This window comes from Phaseolus vulgaris, chromosome 7, assembly GCF_000499845.2.
Source record: "Phaseolus vulgaris cultivar G19833 chromosome 7, P. vulgaris v2.0, whole genome shotgun sequence".
Classification (NCBI taxonomy): Eukaryota; Viridiplantae; Streptophyta; class Magnoliopsida; order Fabales; family Fabaceae; genus Phaseolus; species Phaseolus vulgaris.
This window is the reverse complement of record NC_023753.2, coordinates 28,875,441-28,894,623: the sequence shown is the minus strand read 5'-3', so window position 1 is coordinate 28,894,623 and position 19,183 is coordinate 28,875,441. Positions and strand designations below refer to the sequence as shown.

Below are 19,183 nucleotides of genomic sequence, written 5' to 3'. Positions count from 1 at the left end.
TAAATTTTGAATTATGATAACTAGTTAGGGAAAATTTTGACAAAGATTTGGATGGTTGAGAGAGTGATCTTAAAGATCTTTATCTATATTTGTTATGAATTTATGATTTAATATTTATTATAAATGGTTCTCGTTCAGATATTGGGATCCAGAGAACTATTGTTTAATGCACTTGTCGATCGGTCATTCCAGCCTTTAATCTTCTTCTCTTACTACCTTTCCTTCCCTTCTCGTCTCGTCTCGCGGTTGTTCAGAAACACAAGCTCAGATGGTACCTGTAGAAGACACTCCGACAATCAAGTCAGTAAAGGAATCGACTCTCGGTTGTCAGATGGTAAATAATGACGTACCTGATTCTTGAAATCTGTGCTATTTATATTACCTTAATGGATTTTCGTTAGTAGACTGGATTTGAGGATTAGTTCGTGTTTAAGGTTGCACTAAATAACCTTTAATTATGGGTTAAACTTGCTGACTTGGTCAACCCATGACTCGTCGCCATGGATCACTCGGTCATGTGCTGCTTCGCGGTCTTCGTTATCACGAGTGAGCGACCAGATAATCTAATATTGATCGAGTATAGGAGACTGTCCGACCATACCAGTACATAAATTATTTTCAATTCGGACTTGAGATGACTAAGATTTGTTGAGACTTTATTTAACTTAATTTAATTATGAGATTATTGACCGAAATGTTTATTATATAGACCGGACCAGGATGATACAAATATCTAATAAAAATCTTCTTCCGGATTTATTTCTAAAAAAATCCTAACAAATTCCAACATCAACCTAAGTGAGTAACAAATGATTTCTTGCTAGATTTTAAAGTACTTAATGATACAAATATATCCCGTAACAATTTCGGCAAAAATTTAGTAAAAGTAAGACTAAATAGTAAACTACAAATGAATGGAGGTTAAAATGTTGTGAAACATAAATAAAAAATGAGGCTTGTAATAAGTTAAAAGAAATAAGAACAATTTAAGGAATAAGAAGGAAATTCAAGAAAAATATATTATGATTGATAGAAATCGAGAATAGTGGTGATCGAGAAGAAGAGTATCGTTGTATTTTTGCATAAGAACATCTTTTTGTCATTAACCAATTTAGTGTTATAGAATTTTCAATATCACTTTCTGCAAGGAGACTTGTCCACAATCGGTTCCAACTCCTTCTAAATGGTTCATATCATCTTTATTGATTTGACAATAGATGAATAACTTCTCTTTTACTTCATTTTGATAAATAACCTACTTTTGAATATTTAACCCTCTTTCATAGATCTCTATAAATATACAAAAAATACAACCAACCTTTCAAACCTTCAACAAATAACCTCTCTTCCAATACAACCAAGTCCTGATTTATTTATCGTTCTCGTAAGTTATCCTTTCCTCCCCTCCCCTAATAAATTATGAAGTTTTATATGAATATTAATTCTGAATCTTTCTGCTGCATAAAAAGAGAGAGACAACTTCAAGTTGAATCCACTAAACAAATATAGGTGTAATGGAGATTTGTTTCTCTCCTTATTTAACGATACAATTGTCAGAGAATCCAAATCCTGCTGAATTTCATTAAAACAGTAAGAAATATCCAAGATTTCATAAAGATGTTGTTTTTGCTCAGTCCTGTCCTTTTTTATAAATCTTAAAGCTGTAGAGAAAAAAGTGGAGCGAATATAGAAGAAAAAATAATAATTTAAGAACGCAAAAGAATCAGAATTTATAATTAAAAACTGTTTTAACAAAATAATTGTAAAATTAGTTAGTTCTCAAAAGGAAATGAAGCCGCAGTCGAAGACTTAGCGGCTTCTGGTTGACCCGTTTGGTAAGCTCACCCGTCTGTCATAACAATCTACTCACATATTAGATTACACACACTTCTCTAATATACTTCTTTTTCAAAAATAATAGTTTTGAAATTAGTATTTTAGTAATTCCCTGTTCTGTTTTTTAATTGTTGTTGTTCACTAACGGCTTGAAAACTTTATGCTTCTACCTTCGTTCGGCTTGAAAAGTTTCTTGCTCTTTCTTTCTCTTATCGATCGTCTGGTTTCACAGACGGGAATGATACCTGCAGAAGACACTTCAATGCTCAAGTTAATTAGGGTGTCGGCACTCGAGTATCAGAATACTGTAGATAATGAAGTAACCGATCCTTGAAATTCGTGCTATTTTTATTACCTTAATGGACCTTGTTGGTGGGCCGAATTAGGAAGTTAGTTTTGGTTCCTGTTTAGAGTTGTGTTAAACCGTCCTTAATTATAGATTAACCTTGCTAACTTGGTCAACCCGTGACTCATCATCATGGGTCGATCAATCATGTGTCGTCTCGTGACCTTCTTATTGTGGTTGAGTGGTTGAATGGTCAAGTTCCTAAAGAATTCATTGGGGTCGATTCGATCGTTCGAGTACAGTTGTAATCAATAAAAGAGATAATTATTTTCAGACAAATTAATTTTAAGAAAATGATTTATGTTCACCCAAAATATTGATCAACACCTTGTGTACATATAGAGGGGAGAAAAATTATATTTTTATAAGATATGTGATCTGATAACATAAGAAGAGAGAGATATAAAGAAAAAAATAAATGTTGAATAGTTATGTATAATAAAATGATATTGACCAAGAATTTGAACACACTTTATTTATTAAACATGATAAATAGGAATTTGTACATTGAAGGTGGAAGTTGATAATTATTTGAAAGAGTTGAACAGGTCCAGAAGTTTGCACTAAAATTAAATCTTGATCAATGCAAGTTGGTGGTCTTAATGTGTTTTTATCCATGCTTATTTAAAGGGTTAGTTTCCTCCTCTGGCAAAGCACATATTCCGATTTGCTATATTTTGTCAAGACAAACTTCACTGACAAGAATTGAGAACATTTGCTTAATCATAAGAATCAACTATTAAATGCTTGTTTTGGGTGGTGTCTCTTTAAATGCTTCCTTACCCGTCCCTTCAATTTATCTGCTTCATCATTCTTTCTTCATTATTAACTCCAAATAATTATTAATATTGAAAAGGTTACTCAGACAACATTCGAGAACAAGATTTAGCTTAAATAATTGGTTGGTGAGCAATGTGGTTCACCACTCCTAATTTCTTTTATGACCATTAATTTCACGAATCGTTTAAAAATTTAAAGCTGAAGATGCCAAAACCCAAAGGGAATGAATGAGAAGAAAAGCCAATGTGAGGTTGAAGTGTCCATTAGGGTGGGGCAGTGTAGAACCCATTTAATTCAGACCCAAGTTATGCTCTTGTTAGTACTAATATAACTTAATGATTTAATTACTCACATGTTTATCCTTTTTATTCATAATTTACTAATAAATTATTATCGTTATTTGTAAGAAAAATATGATTACAATATTTTATGATGTGCTCAGATCAATATTTTTATAATTATTGATTTTATAATAATTACTTTTAAAGTTTTGAAATATTTGTAAATTAGTTAACTGTATGTATAATGATAAAAGAGACGATGTTGAAAAATGATAAGAATGGTTTGGGCATGCGTGCACACAACTACAAATTAAATATAGAGAGCCACTTAGATATGAGTGAAGGGTATAATGAAGCATACAAGAATTTTGTTTTGTGGCTGACGAGGGATTAAAGGTATTGTATTACAAAAATATCTTATAAACTATAATAAGGTAAATGCTAACTTGAGGAGAAAGAGATAAGATATCCCGGAGAGTTTCTTGGTGGAAAAGTTTAACTATACTTCATTACAAGTTTTTCATTGTGCCAGATTATTTTGTCTTATATTTTTGTTTTTATTAGAATTTCAAGTTACGATACATCTATAATTCAGTAAAGAGTTTATTGTTTAACTGTAATATTTATACTATCTATAACAATTTGTAATTAATATATAATTCAATCTATAATATATATATATATATATATATATATATTTATTTATTTATATATATGGATGTAAACATTGTTTTATAAAATTAGTCTTACAAATTCATTTTTTTACCAGAAAAAATAGTAAATAAATATAAATCAAGGGGTGATCAAACTTTTATAAAAAAAATAAATAAAAAAATTCAATCTTTATACAAGAAATAAGAAAAAAAAAATTAGGACTTCACACGTTAACTTGTCACAAACTCTCAAAAAAACTATTAACTATTTTTTACCCAATATTATCCAAAGAAGTCTGTCCTTCACAACAATCAGAGTATAACAATTCGTACAAATCCAAAATACATAAAGACATAAAAAAACACAAATAATTAGCCTCCAAAAAATAAGATTTTTTTTTTAAAAAAAAATCTTTACAAAAAGCACAACATCTTAAAATACCACAAACTTTTGTCCTCTATGGAGTCTCTTTCAACTAATGTAAAAAGTCTTAAATACATTTCTTAACATGATATCAAAATCATTTAAAGTATATTTTAACGAAAGTTTATTGAATCTATCGTGATACCGGTTATCCTATCACTATTAGACTACTCATAAATATATAATTACAAACATAAGTTGAAAGATCTCAACATGACGAATATGTGTTGGAGATTTTACATAAAGTAGAAATAAGGTCAATTTACATTACACAAGTGTATAAAAACCGCATATTGCAATCCAATTTTGTAAGATTGAGTAACTTTTCTTTTGTGTTCTTTCATCTTATCCACATATTTTCTTCCTCTTTATAACTTTTTTTTTTCATACTAATTCTGCTGTTTGTACAATTACATGTGGTAAAAATAATATCTCTTCTCTTTTGTGAGCTTAAAAGTACTGTAGGTACTGTCCTATAAGATGTACATGTCTATGTAACAATTGATGTTATTTCAGGGCATGCCTGGTTGTGGGAGACAAAGGCCATTGAATCTTCTGTCTCTTCGACTCAGGACTTCGTAAACCTAAATCCATTCACAGTCATACATATCAACTTTCTCTCCATATATTTTACTCTAATGCTATGTTTGCCAAAGTGAAAAATAAATAAAATGTATGAAAATAAATTAATTGAATGTAAAAATAACAACAAAATTAGAAGAATCTTCTCGTTTTCACTTTTTTCTTCTCTTTATGTTTATGTTATAATGTTTAATGTGAATAATCAAAATTACCTTCCCCTTTGAAACCTTTATTTTACGCAATTAGTAAATACTTAGCATAATAACATTAAACTTGTATTTAACAAAAACATGATGTAAAATTTCTTAATATCTTTCTCTAATAAAATATAATATTTATGTGTGTTTACAGTAAAATTTATACTTTCTTTATGTAACAATTATTAATTAATGAAAACATTAAAAATATTTTAAATTGTTAACTACTACTTCTTCCTTCCTACATCAATTTGTTATAAAAAAAAAACTGAGACGATATTTTCACATCCTGCTTTATCCTACACTCAAAATAAATATTAATATTTATAATAAAAAATTAAGAAAAAACCTTTTTAATGAAAATAAAGAAAATAAAATGTTTCAAAATTAAAAAAATTATAAATTTTTATAAATAATTAAAATATTAATATTTATAGAAATGTAAATTAGAACATAAATGTCAAATAAACATTTTTGTTTTGACATATAATAAATATTTATTATATAGACAATCACTTTTTATTATATTACATTTTTTTTCTTAATCCACATAATAAATTGCTTGACTGTAATTAATTAACCTAAGAAGTTTATCAAGCGTAGCTTTTTTCCACTAATGAATCGGCTTCATAATATATAAAATCACAAAGTTTTCTTTCTACTACGTAAACTCGGAAGGTTAACCATATTTGCGAGTCTAAAAAATACTCATTTTAAAAAAATATAAAAAATATTTATAACTGCAATCAAATTCTCACTTATTCGTATTTTATTTAAATACGTAATGAACCATAACCATTATATAATTATTCAGTATATAACAGCACTGATAGTTTATCAAAAATATCATGTTATAATTAATAACTTTCTTAAAGGTTATTATATATTTCTAAAAGAAAACTGAAAACAATACATATAATATAATAATCTTTTTTTTATTCAATCACAAATTTATTATCTAAATTTTTAATTAGTCATCGATAATTTGAAACATAAAATTATATATATTGAAGGTTAATTACTCGGAAGTATATATTATTCGGTTTTACACAGGGGTTGCTTGCATGGATCCAAATTGGAATCATCGTAAGTATAAAAGTAACTGCATGTGTGCCACATGTCTCTCAGTAATCTTCACTGATTCAACACATCAAATTCAGCAAGTAGAGAAAGAAGCTATCACTAAGCTAGTCTGTTTCCTGTACATGTTTTTCACCAACTTTTTCTTGCCAGAAGAACAGAATAATCACTTTGATTTCCACACCGAGCCATTACCCAAATTCTTGCAAAAAAAATTTCCTATAACTTATCCTGCTACTTAAAAATATAATAAATGGGAAATTACATTTTTTGGTATACACATTTGACTATTATTTTACCCTGTAAATTCGGACAACTGTTTTATTGTAATGCTGTTCTGTCTTACCAAGAAAAATGAAGATGAAACAGTGAGTTTGTAGAGTGAAACAGAAACAGAATAAGAAAAGTATTTCCATTAGAATAATAATAACTCCTTTAACTTTGACATGTATATAGGTTCAACAACTGAATTCCAATAAAGCAGGGACAAGGTAAGAGCAATAAGCAGTGGAAAATAACCTAAAAAAACTGGGAGTAGGGCAGCTGCAGCACGTGAACTCCAAGTAACTCAACTTCAACACACAGCTGCGAACGACAAAAAGAGTGTGGCAATATCCGTGTTTGGATTAGTTAAAATGTGCTTATCACGTGACACCTTCGTTTCATGTCAGACTATGTTCCTACGTACCTATGTATTAGGAACACATTCTCATCACAATTACTTCCTTCTTTAATTCGACTTTTATAATGATTCATGTATAAACACAACAAGTACAGGTATTGATGAATGGTACACAATTCGTTCTTGACATTTTCCTAGTTTTTCAATGTTGTTACTCTCGTTGTATTGTGTGTGTTGTATTGTGTGTTTCGTCGGTCGGAGTACTTGTAATTACACTCTGACACACTCAAGTAATATTAGTATATTTGGTGTTTTCTCTTATAATATAAAAAGGTACATTTTTTTTTCTTTAGAAATCTTATTTATAGGTTGACTTGGGACCTTTATCAGTGTGGATCAGACAATCAGTTCACCAAGACATGTATAATGGTCCTTAAATCGTGTGTAGTGACTTTATAATATTTCAGAAATATATTTCAAATGTGACTTTGACTCATTCAACTTCAGTTATAACTGCTTCTTTATCACATATTTATTATGTATTCGTTATTTAATTATGTATTCAGTCATCCGAATCCGACCAAGACACAACACAATGAATTAAAAAAATTATATTTATTTATATATTATAAAATATATTAATATTATGTAGACTAACACCTAATTAACTAACTATAGAAATAAATGAAGAAGTATGTAGGGAAAGAATAGGCATGTTATGTCTATGTCCGAACCTCCATTGCTGCATGAACCACTGCTACAATAGCTAGCTGCTACACTACCGATACTAGCAGTAATTCTAATTAAGTCTTCACACACAGCTATGCTATACTGCTACTGCTACGTAGTCTCGCACTACTTCACTCACGTGTGAGTCACTGCTGTTTTTTCCTTCTTTCTTAACATTGGGAAATGCCATTTTTGTCTAACATATGTAACCATATCTTCCCACAATCGTACTTCATTTTCGTTCTTCATCGCCTCATTATCCATTTTTCTCCATAAAAAAAGCAACTCATACCGGTCATATTATTTACTCATAAATTCATTTTATTTCTAATTCTGTCAATAATTAATTTTTTTAATAATTTATAAAAAACTAATACTAATAGTAAATAGTTGATCCTACCAAGTGATTATTAACATTTGTTTTACGTCTGTAAAAAATTGACTGCATATGAGTGACTGGTATGATCTTTCCGTTTCTATTAGGATCGATTAAACATATCTTATATATTAAGCATTACTTGATTACGAGAATGTAATATTGACTTGAGTAACTTAAAAATTATAAAATTTATTCATAGACAGTGTCAGATAAGTTACTGCTAATAAAATATATTTTAATATTAATTTAATTTGTATCAGTTTAGGTAATTATATTAAAAAAATAAGTTAAAAAAAATATATATATATTGTGGATGAAGGAGATAAGTGTAAATGAAGGAAATGAGTTTGAATGAAGGAGATGACTAAAAGAGTGTGAATGAAGAAAATGTATTTGGATAAAGGAGATGAGTGTAAGTGAAAGAGATGATTATGAGTTAATGAAATGAGTGTTTATTGTTAGGTTTTTACCATTTAGTCAACAATAAATACCTATTATTATGGGATTTAATTTAGTTTTAAGATTTGATTAGTCATGGACAGTTTTGTTACTGTTGCTAGTGGATAGTTATGATATTGTTTAGGTTATTCTGCGAAGGCTATATAATAGTCATCTATTATTCAATAAAGTGAGCACTTTTTGTCATTATATCCACTATTAAAAAAAGGTTTCTCTGTTTTTTAACATTTGGTATCAAAGCTCCATTACGGGGCCGCAATCTTTTACGAGAGAAAATCATGTCAGAAAGTTCATTTGTGCAGCCAACAATTTCAAAGTTTGATAGGCACTATGATCATTGGGCAATGCTCATGAAAAATTTTCTTCGCTCTAAAGAGTACTGGGACGTGGTTGAAAATGAGGTTCCTGCAATAGCAGAAGGTGTTGGCCTCACAAATGCCCAGAGAAAACACATTGACGATCAAAAGTTGAAATATTTGAAAGCAAAAAACTATTTATTTCAAGCATTAGATCATTTTATCTTGGAGACGATCATTCATAAGATACAACAAAGAACATATGAGATTCTTTGAAACAGAAATATCAAGGTTCATCCCAGGTTAAACGTGCACACTTACAAGCTCTTCAAAAGGAGTTTGAAATTCTTCACATGAAGGAAGGCGAATCTCTGAATGAGTATTTTGCTCGGACCCTTACCATAGCCAACAAGATGAAAGTAAATGGTGAGAACAAGGGAGACATTGTTGTAGTTGAAAAGATTTTAAGATCCTTGACTCCTAAATTTGATTATGTTATGTGTTCCATTGAGGAGTCTAAGGATACCGACACCTTGACCATTGATGAGTTGCAAAGCAGTCTGCTCGTGCATGAACAACACATGAGTTATCATATAGAAGAAGAACACGCTTTGAAAGATTACTTACGCAACACAATCTGGAGGAAGGGGTCAAGGTCGTGGCAGAGGAAGAGGACGAGGACGAGGTAGACAAAGCTTCAAGAAGGCCATAGTAGAGTGCTATCAATGTCACAAGCTAGACCATTTTCAATGGGAATGTCCAAGCAAGGAGGAGGCCAACTATGCAGAAACTGAAAAAGCAATGTTATTGATGGCTTACATGGATATGATTAAAGCCCATACAACAAATGTGTAGTTTCTTGACTCAGGGTGCAACAATCATATGTGTGGGAAGAATGAATATATCTCAGATTTTGATGAAAGTTTTAGAAAATCAATGAAGCTGGGTAACAACACAAGCATGGTCGTATCAGGTAAGGGTAATATACAGCTGCAAGTAAATGGAATAACACAGATAATTACAGGGGTATTCTATGTCCCAGAACTGAAGAACAATTTGTTGAGTATTGGACAATTACAAGAAAAAGTGCTTACGATTCTGTTTCAAAATGGAAAATGTAAGGTGTTTCACCGTGAGAGAGGCTTAATCATGGAGACCAAGATGACTTCAAATCGAATGTTTATACTCCATGCTATATCACATCCTATAACATCTACTTATTTCAGTACAATTACAAAAGATATGGGGCAACTTTGGCACTGTAGATATGGCCACTTGAGCTTTAAAGGCTTGAAGACTCTACAACAGAAGAAGATGGTGAATGGATTACCACAACTTAAGTCTCCCTTAAGACTTTGTAAAGATTGCCTGGTGGGTAAGCAACAACGACACTTGTTTCCAAGGAAGAGCACCCGGCGAGCTTCACAACTTCTCCAATTGGTGCATGCTAACATTTGTGGACCGATCACACCCATTTCTAACACCAAGAAATGGTATTTGATTACTTTCACTGATAATTTTAGTAGAAAAACATGAGTCTATTTTTTAATAGAGAAATCAGAAGCCTTTGCTGTTTTTAAAAATTTTAAGGCTCATATTGAGAAGGAAACAAACTTATTTATTAGAGCCTTACATATTGATCGGGGAGGAGAATTTGTATCACAAGAATTCAATAATTTGTGAAGTAAATGGTATTCGTAGACAATTGATAGGTGCATACACACCACAATAGAACGGAGTTGCGGAACGAAAGAATAGAACTATTATGAATATGGTTCGTAGTATGATTTATGCAAAGAAACTTCCAAAGAGTTTTTTGCCTAAAGTAGTCAATTGGACCGTGCATGTATTGAATCGCAACTCAACATTGGTTGTCAAAAATAAAACCCTAGAAGAAGCTTGGAGTGGAGTCAAGCCTTCAGTCGAGCATTTTAAAATTTTTGGTTGTATTGCTCATGTTCATGTGCCTGACAACAATTTAACCAAGCTGGCTTATAAGAGCTTAAGTTGTGTTTTATTGGGAGTTAGTGAAGAATCAAAGGCTTATCGACTTCATGATCCAACTTCTTAAAGGATCACAATAAGTTGGGATGTTGTATTCGAATAAGACAAGAATTGGGATTGAGATAAAATCTATGAAGGATCCATTATATGCGAATTGGAATGGGGTGATAGTGAGGAAGATACAATTATGTTTGACAAAAATGAAGAGGGGAGTGAATCTGATGAAACTGATCTCGAAGTTGGTATAGAAGGGGAGATTTTTCCTCTGAATCTTTGGCGGACATGAGTTCTCCTAGCTCAACTGAAGAAAGGAATAGAAGAGTACTGGTTTGGATGCGAGACTATACAACAAGGGAATGTCTTTCTGAAGAAGATAATGAAGCTCATTTAATCGTACATGCAACTACTAATCCTATTCACTATGAAGATGCCTTGAAAAGTGAGAAATGGAGGCACGCCATGGATTTAGAAATAGAAGCAATAAACAAAAATGGCACATGGGAATTGACAGAATTACCCGAGGGAGGAAAAAAGATTGGAGTGAAATGGATCTATAAGACTAAATTCATTGAAAATGGAGATGTCGACAAATACAAGGCTAGACTTGTAGTAAAGGGGTATACTCAACAACATGGGGTAGACTATACTGAAGTATTTGCACCAGTGGCACGTATGGAGACAATTTGTTTGGTAGTAGCACTTGCAGCTCAAAGAGGATAGTCCATCCACTAGTTAAACGTAAAATCTGTTTTTTTACATGGAGAGTTAAATGAAGAGGTCTTTGTGGAGCAACCCTGCAGTTATGTGCAAAAGAGTCATGAACATAAGGTTTACAAATTAAAAAAGGAACTTTACGGACTTAAGCAAACCCCACGCGCTTGGTATTGCCGTATAGAAGCCTATTTCATGAAGGAAGGTTTTGAGAAGTGTGACTATTAGCATACATTGTTCGTCAAGACAAGAAAAGAAGGAAAATTGATAATTGTAAGTCTTTATGTTGATGATCTTATTTTTACTGGAAGAGATGAGTTGATGTTTACAGAGTTTAAAGATTCCATGAATCATGAGTTTGATATGGTAGATCTTGGTAAGATGAGATATTTCCTTGGTCTTGAAGTCCTGCAAAGATCTGATGGTGTTTTTATTTGTCAGAAGAAGTATGCATTGGAGGTGCTAAAACGGTTTGGAATGGACAACGATAACTTTGTTCATAATCCTATTATTCCTGGCTATAAACTCATGAAAGATGAAAATAGAGTAAAGGTGGACAAGACTTACTATAAATAGGTTGTGGATAGTCTCATGTACCTCCCGACAACTCGACCAAACATGATGTTTATGATAAGTCTTATTAGTAGGTATATGGAGAATCCTACTAAACTTCATTTACAAGCAACAAAAAGGGTCTTGAGATATTTGAAGGGAATAACTAGGTTGGGTATTTTCTATAGGTAAAGGAGGAGATGATACATTTTTTGCTTTTACTGATAGTGATTATGCTGGAGATTTGGATGAGAGGAAAGTACTTCAGGTTATGTGTTGTTATTGAGTTCAGAAGCAGTTTCATGCTCATAAAAAAAACAACAATAAATAGTAAGTTTATCTTCCACCGAGGCAGAATTTATTGTTGCAGCTTCATGTGCATGTTAGGCATTATGGTTAAAAGGAGTGTTGGAAAAGTTGGATAAGAATCCAGTCAATCCAACTATTATTTATTGTGATAGCAGTTATGCAATCAAACTCTCAAAGAACCCAGTTATGCATGGTCGCAGTAAACACATAAATGTGCGGTTTCATTTCCTTCGAGAGCTCACAAAGGCAAGTTTTGTGGAATTGGTACATTGTGGCTCAAAGGAACAGTTGGCTGATGTGATGACTAAATCGTTGAAATTGGATGTTTTCTTAAAGCTAAGAGGACTATTAGGAGTTTGTTCTGAGAATGAGATAAACTGAATTCTAACATTCAGTTTAAAGGGAGGAATTGTTAAGATTTATCCTAGATGTTAGTTTTTTACAATTCAGTCAACAATAAATTCATATTATTATGAGATTTAATTCAGTTTTAGGATTTCATTAGTCATGGGCAATTTTGTTACTGTTACTAGTGGATAATTATGATATTGTTTAGGTTATTCTGCAAAAGCTATATAATAGCCACCTATTATTAAATAAAAGTGAACACTTTCTCTCATTATATCCACTCTTAAAAAAGGGCTTCCTTGTTTTTTAACAAAAAAAAAATGAAAAAAATATTGTGCATGAAGGAGATAATGAAGGAAATGAGTTTGAATGAAGGAGATGACTAAAAGAGTGTGGATAAAGAAAATGTATGTGGACAAAGGAGATGAGTGTACGTGAAATAGATGATTATGAGTGAATGAAATGAGTGTGAATTAAAAGAGATGAGGATGACTAAGGGAGACACATGAACAAATTATACGAGGATAAGAGTGTGGGTGAAGGAGATGTATGCAAAAGGTGAAGGAAGTAGAGTGTGAGTGAGAATATTTGACATCTTTAAATTTTACAATTAATTTAGGGTTAGTATCTGGCTGTCACACATATTCATATTACAAGTTGAAGCTGACTTAGCCTACGCTAATCAATGACCATAAATATTTTCATTAATTTTTAAGAAGTAAAAGTGGTCAAAGAAACTCAAATATAAAAAATAAATAAAGATTTTTTTTTTTTTTTAGGTTCAACAATGATTAACCTTGTCTTACGTATTTCCATTTACAATGAAAAATTAGCATCTATGTAGTTCTAAAATTAAATTTTATTACAAGTATTGTGCAAGTGTGAGTTGGACTTTCCGAAAAAAGGGAAACTGAAATTTTGGAAAAGGTGAGTTCAATAAGTGACTTTGATCCTACATATTTTTTCATAAAAAAAAACTTAGATCAAAAGACTATTTGTTCTTAATTTTATTTTTTGAAAATTATATTTTTGGATTCTTTTATATAAAAAATATTTGTTTATATTTTTATTAATTTTATTTTATTGAAAAATTTAAAATGAAAGGGGTTGCGCAGGTAAAAGAGGTGTGCAGCAAGTAAAAGAGTAGTTGGGCCAGCGAAATGAGCCCAAACTTACTTTTATAAAACGAGAGGAGCTACGAAGGAAAAATAGAGGTGCATAAAGTAAAAGAGTAGTTGGGCCAGCGAAATGTCCCAAACTTACTTTTTTAAAACGAGAGGAGGTACGAAGGAAAAAGAGGGGTGCAGCAAGAATAGGGTAGCTGGGTCAGCGAAATGATGATATTATGATGTATTTTGGATTGTAAATTTATAAAGTAATTTAGATTTAAAAATATTTTGTGGATTTCACAATTTAGAATATATCATAATAGACGGCATAATTCAGGAGTTTTTTTTAATAAATTTAGAATTAATTTTTAGGTTGTACAATTTAAAATGGGTTTTTTTTTTTAACCCAATATAGATTATACAATCAGAACATATTTTCAAATTCAAAAACGCTTTACAGATTTACATTCCAAAATATAAAGTTCTATTATACTATCCAAAATATATATATTTTTATTTAGATTTCACAATCTAAAATGCATAAAATCAAAATTTTTATATTTAAAATCTTGTAACCCAAAAGGTCTTTCAGACTCCGCAATATGAAATTGATAAAAGAAGAATCATGGAAGACCAACACCACCACCGACCACCCCTCACTACCAACCACCATCACAAAATTCACCATAAACTCCATTAAACTCCAACAATCATAACCTAAATCTATTTTACAGAACGGTATTATAGAGGTTTAGAGAACTATGGGATGAAAAAAATCCCTCATTAATGATGATCTTCTAATTGTAAGTATCATGTTTCCGAGTTGGAAATTGCTTTCTACACCAATAATCTTGAACTTGCACCCTATCAATTTCAAACATTTCAAAATTGTCTTTCATTTCAGAATTTGAAAAATACATTATTGAAAAAAAAATGGAATAGATTTTTTACGTTCCAAAAATAAAATTTCAGAAAACAAAATCCAAAAATATATTTCATAAAAGAAATTCTGAAAACAAAAAAATCTTATGAAAATTTAAATCCAGAATCCAAAAAAGTATTATGAAAATCCAAATACAGAATGTATTTTGCCCTTCACCCTATTCTTATATATAAACTTAATTTTTTTTTTGTTATTTCACGTAAGTCATTGATTGCAGGTCCAAAAAGATTGGGTATAGAAAGTAATTGGCTTCCTAACTATTTTGGTTGAAATTGAAGTCCATGTCAAAAAGGCCCAAATTTAGTGTAGCGCAGAATTTGGGTTGAGTTTAGAATAAAACGTAAAGAGGAGGGTAGGATTGTGATTGGAGGAAATAAAGTGGAGAGAGGAAGCGGAAAAACCACGCTTGGGGTTTTTGAATTGAATGGGCCTACTGTAGAAAGAAAAGTAGGGTTTAATGATTGCGGTTTTCGTTTTCCATCATTTCCCTCCCGTTTTTCCACATGCTGCTTCCCATATCTGTATATTTTTTTTAATGGAAAATATTTAGCCTGCATTAATTTTATTTTTATTTTTCCCCGCTCCACCAGATTCCACTGCCACCTTTAAAGCCTCTTAACAACCAATTCCAATTCCTGTCAAATCCAATTTCCGGACAAAAGCCCCCCAAAACCTCTCCATTCCCCTCTCTGCTCCACACTCTTTCTAGGGTTTCACTGTTTCTCTTCGTCATTGCTTTCTCCCTCAGGTTCACATTCCCTTTTTCTTTCCTCCTTTCTCTCTCTATTCACTGTTTCATCTGGATGTGCTTGTTATCAAATTTATTTTTATCAAGTTTTAGGGTTTTTCCCATTTTTATTTTAACTTTCTTTCCGCCCGGGTACCTTTTTTTTGCTCTGTTTTGTTACGTGTAAATTTCAAGAACACGAAACAATGTCCCCATTGATGGATTTCACCCCGAACTGGATCTTTGTAATTTCATTCGCTGCTATTTAGCCTATTAGAATGTTCACTATCGATGTTGCAACAACATTTATCTTTGAAACACTGGATACTTACATTTTTAGGTCCATGCTATGTCCCTTTTGTTTTATGCGCAAGGTCGTTTGTCTTTTGGATTTTATACCTAGTCGTTGACTTTAGCAAATAATTAATAGGTTTTAAGTTTTTTTTTGTTAATTTTTTGTGACAATCAATAACTGAATTTTGCAACAGTATATCACACTATTCATATTACGATTCTTTGATTTAAATTTTGCAGGGTAGATTTTGTTGTTGACATTATTATTATTATTATTATTATTATTATTATTATTATTAGTGGTAGTTGTAGTACTAGTGTTTCAAATTCAAGATTTTCCATGAGCAGTTTTTGTCTTCTATTTATTTTATGGTTGCAGTGAAATGTATGGTTTTTGATAGAAACATTTAAAATTTTCTGCCACGCTTGTTTCCAGGTTGTCTTGCAATGGATTCTTCTGCGCAGACATACCAACATCGTCCCCTCACAATCAAATTATGGCCACCTAGCCAGAGTACTAGGATTATGCTTGTAGAGAGGATGACCAAGAACCTTACAACTCCTTCAATTTTCTCTAGAAAGTACGGACTGCTTAGCAAAGAAGAGGCTGAGGAGGATGCGAAGCGGATTGAGGATGATGCTTTTGCTACAGCAACCCAACATTTTGAGAAGGAGCCTGATGGTGATGGGAGTTCTGCTGTGCAAATTTATGCTAAGGAGTCAAGTAAGCTTATGTTGGAGGTTTTGAAAAGAGGGCCAATAGTGAAGGAGGACGGAGAATTAATATCTGACAAGGCTGGTGCGACTGCTGAAACTGTTTTTGATTTATCTGGCGGCCGTAGAGCCTTTATTGAGAGGGAGGAAGCAGCAGAACTTTTGGAACCATTGAGGGGACCAAACTCTTATACCAAGATAATTTTTAGTAATAGAAGTTTTGGCTTGGATGCTGCCCGTATTGCTGAACCCATCCTATTATCAATCAAGGATCAATTGAAAGAGGTAGACCTTTCAGATTTTATTGCTGGAAGACCAGAAGCAGAAGCTCTTGAAGTGATGACTATATTTTCTTCTGCACTGGAAGGCTGTGCTTTGAGGTATCTGAACCTGTCAAATAATGCCATGGGTGAAAAGGGGGTTCGAGCTTTTCGGTCACTCCTAAAAACGCAAATTAACTTAGAGGAGCTTTATTTGATGAATGATGGTATATCAGAAGAAGCTGCAAAAGCGGTTTCTGAATTGCTTCCTTCAACTGAGAAGCTCAGGGTTCTTCATTTCCATAATAACATGACTGGAGATGAAGGTGCAATTGCTATTAGTGAAATAGTGAAACATTCCCCAGCTTTGGAAGATTTTCGGTGCTCATCTACACGAGTAGGCTCTGATGGTGGAGTTGCCCTTGCTGAAGCACTTGGGGCTTGTAAGCATTTGAGGAAGCTTGACTTGCGTGACAATATGTTTGGTGTAGAAGCTGGGCTTGCTCTTAGTAAAGTTATACCTGCATATACTGATCTTACAGAGATATACCTCAGTTATTTGAACTTGGAGGATGATGGTGCAGAAGCCCTTGCTAACGCCCTCAAGGAATCTGCACCCTCACTGGAAATTTTGGATTTGGCTGGGAATGACATTACTGCAAAAGCTGCTGCTTCTGTGGCTGCCTGTATATCATCAAAACAATTCCTCACTAAGATAAATTTATCTGAGAATGAACTGAAGGATGAAGGTGTAGTTTTGATCAGCAAGGTACTGGAAGGAGGTCATGGCCAATTACTTGAAGTTGATTTGAGCACAAACTCGATCACATGGTCAGGTGCTAAGGTAGTGGCTGAAGCTGTTGTGGGGAAACCAGGTTTTAAGTTGTTAAACATAAATGCTAATTTCATTTCTGATGAAGGGATTGTTGAGTTGAATAATATATTTAAAAACTCACCTGATATGCTGGGTCCTTTGGATGAGAACAATCCTGAAGGAGAAGACAGTGATGAGGAGGCCGAAGAAGATGGTGATCATGATGAATTGGAATCAAAATTGAAGGGCCTTGGAATTTAGAAAGATTCATAGGAGCAAACATGCAGATTTTACTTAAGATTAATTTGTAGGCCAATTAATATTTTCTACAGACGTACTTGTTTCAGGCATAATAGCTAGCTTTAATCTTTGTGTTTTGGATATTCTATTCCATGACTCGACTTTAAAAAGTTTACCCGATATATATGCCCTTAATATATCTGGCAAAACAAGAAGTGGTGTTAGCTGCAGAAAATTCTTGGCTCTGACGCCACTTTTGCTTGTAATTTATTTTAGTTTATTTTCTTCGATTGCTGGGTCTCTGCTGTTCTATATTTTAGCAATGATTCTATTACTTGAATAACCTCATTGCTGGTCCTGTCTCGTAGCCTACAAACAACATACTGTATCCAAAAGTTATTATATTAGCATAGGTGCGCCACTAACTCGAATGTGGTTACACTGCCGGTGCTTTTATCCATGATTTCTTAGCTATCTTCTCTTTTTCTTTTTGAAATTTGTACGTTTTCTAATAAACACAACACTTTTGAATGATGGGTCAAGTTGGAATCGAAATGATTATCTGCACACTCTTTAAGGAAATGTCACTCAAGTTACTGTATGAAAGTCATGACGGCAGGAAGTTACAAAATTAATTTTCCTACTTCTAAAACTAAAAAAAATACACGTCTCAATAAAAGTGTAATGAAAGAAAAATTCTTCGAATGAAATAAAACTAAAAATCTAAGAAAAACTGAGATTAATGTTTTAACTTATCTATTAAACTATACTTAAGAGTTTACATGTTTGAATACTCGAAATTGATATTAAGTTATTCTTATATGTCAAAAAATAAAAATAATAAAAAGGAGAAAAATAATAAAAAATGTGCCATTGAAATAATTCAATAAAGTGGAGTATCTCAACTACATATTTTGAAATAAATCGCACAAATGAAAAAAGAGAATAGAATTGACGTTGTAATGAGAGAAAAAGCACCTAAATATTGGATGAATGAGTAATTGAAATAATGAATGAAAAATTGAGAATAGTTATTCAAATGAAAGGGCTAAATATGTTTTAATAATTTAAAACAAAAAATATGTATGGAGATAAGGTAAAATATGTAGGTATCCATCCAATCTTTATATTCCTATATGGAACAATTGAAAATTCCCCTTCAAAATGAGGGTGATTGAGAAAATATCCAAGATTTATTTTCTATCCCTTCTCACCATGCTAAAATTAATTATATAAAAATATTTCAGACTCCTCATTATATTATTAAAACAAAGATTTTTTACGTGATTTTTTAAACACTCAACTAACACTTCTCATTTTATTTATCTCTTGGTTTTTTCTATTGCATTTTATTTTTATTTCATGTCTGAAATCAATTTTTGTATTAAAACTATCCAACTACACGCCACTTTTTTCTGAATATTTTCCTGGTGGTTGAACTTTTATTGTGCACCATAGTTGGTTATGTTGGACGATGGTTTTCTTCCTTCTAGC

The 19,183-nt window shown here is 32.0% G+C and overlaps 1 protein-coding gene across 1 annotated transcript; it reads left to right on the top strand.

Annotated features, from left to right (window-relative positions):
- Positions 1 to 15,030: 15,030 nt before the first annotated feature.
- Positions 15,031 to 17,989, top strand: LOC137829713 (RAN GTPase-activating protein 1). The gene is made up of 2 exons (XM_068636596.1): positions 15,031 to 15,388; positions 16,098 to 17,989. Exon 2 carries the CDS (start codon positions 16,109 to 16,111, stop codon positions 17,708 to 17,710), a length of 1,602 nt encoding a protein of 533 aa, XP_068492697.1. The 5' UTR covers positions 15,031 to 15,388; positions 16,098 to 16,108; the 3' UTR covers positions 17,711 to 17,989.
- The last annotated feature ends 1,194 nt before the right edge of the window (positions 17,990 to 19,183 follow it).

Excerpts from the sequence above, each read along its gene's own strand:
- LOC137829713 (XM_068636596.1), top strand. The coding sequence starts at position 16,109 with ATGGATTCTTCTGCGCAGACATACCAACATCGTCCCCTCACAATCAAA.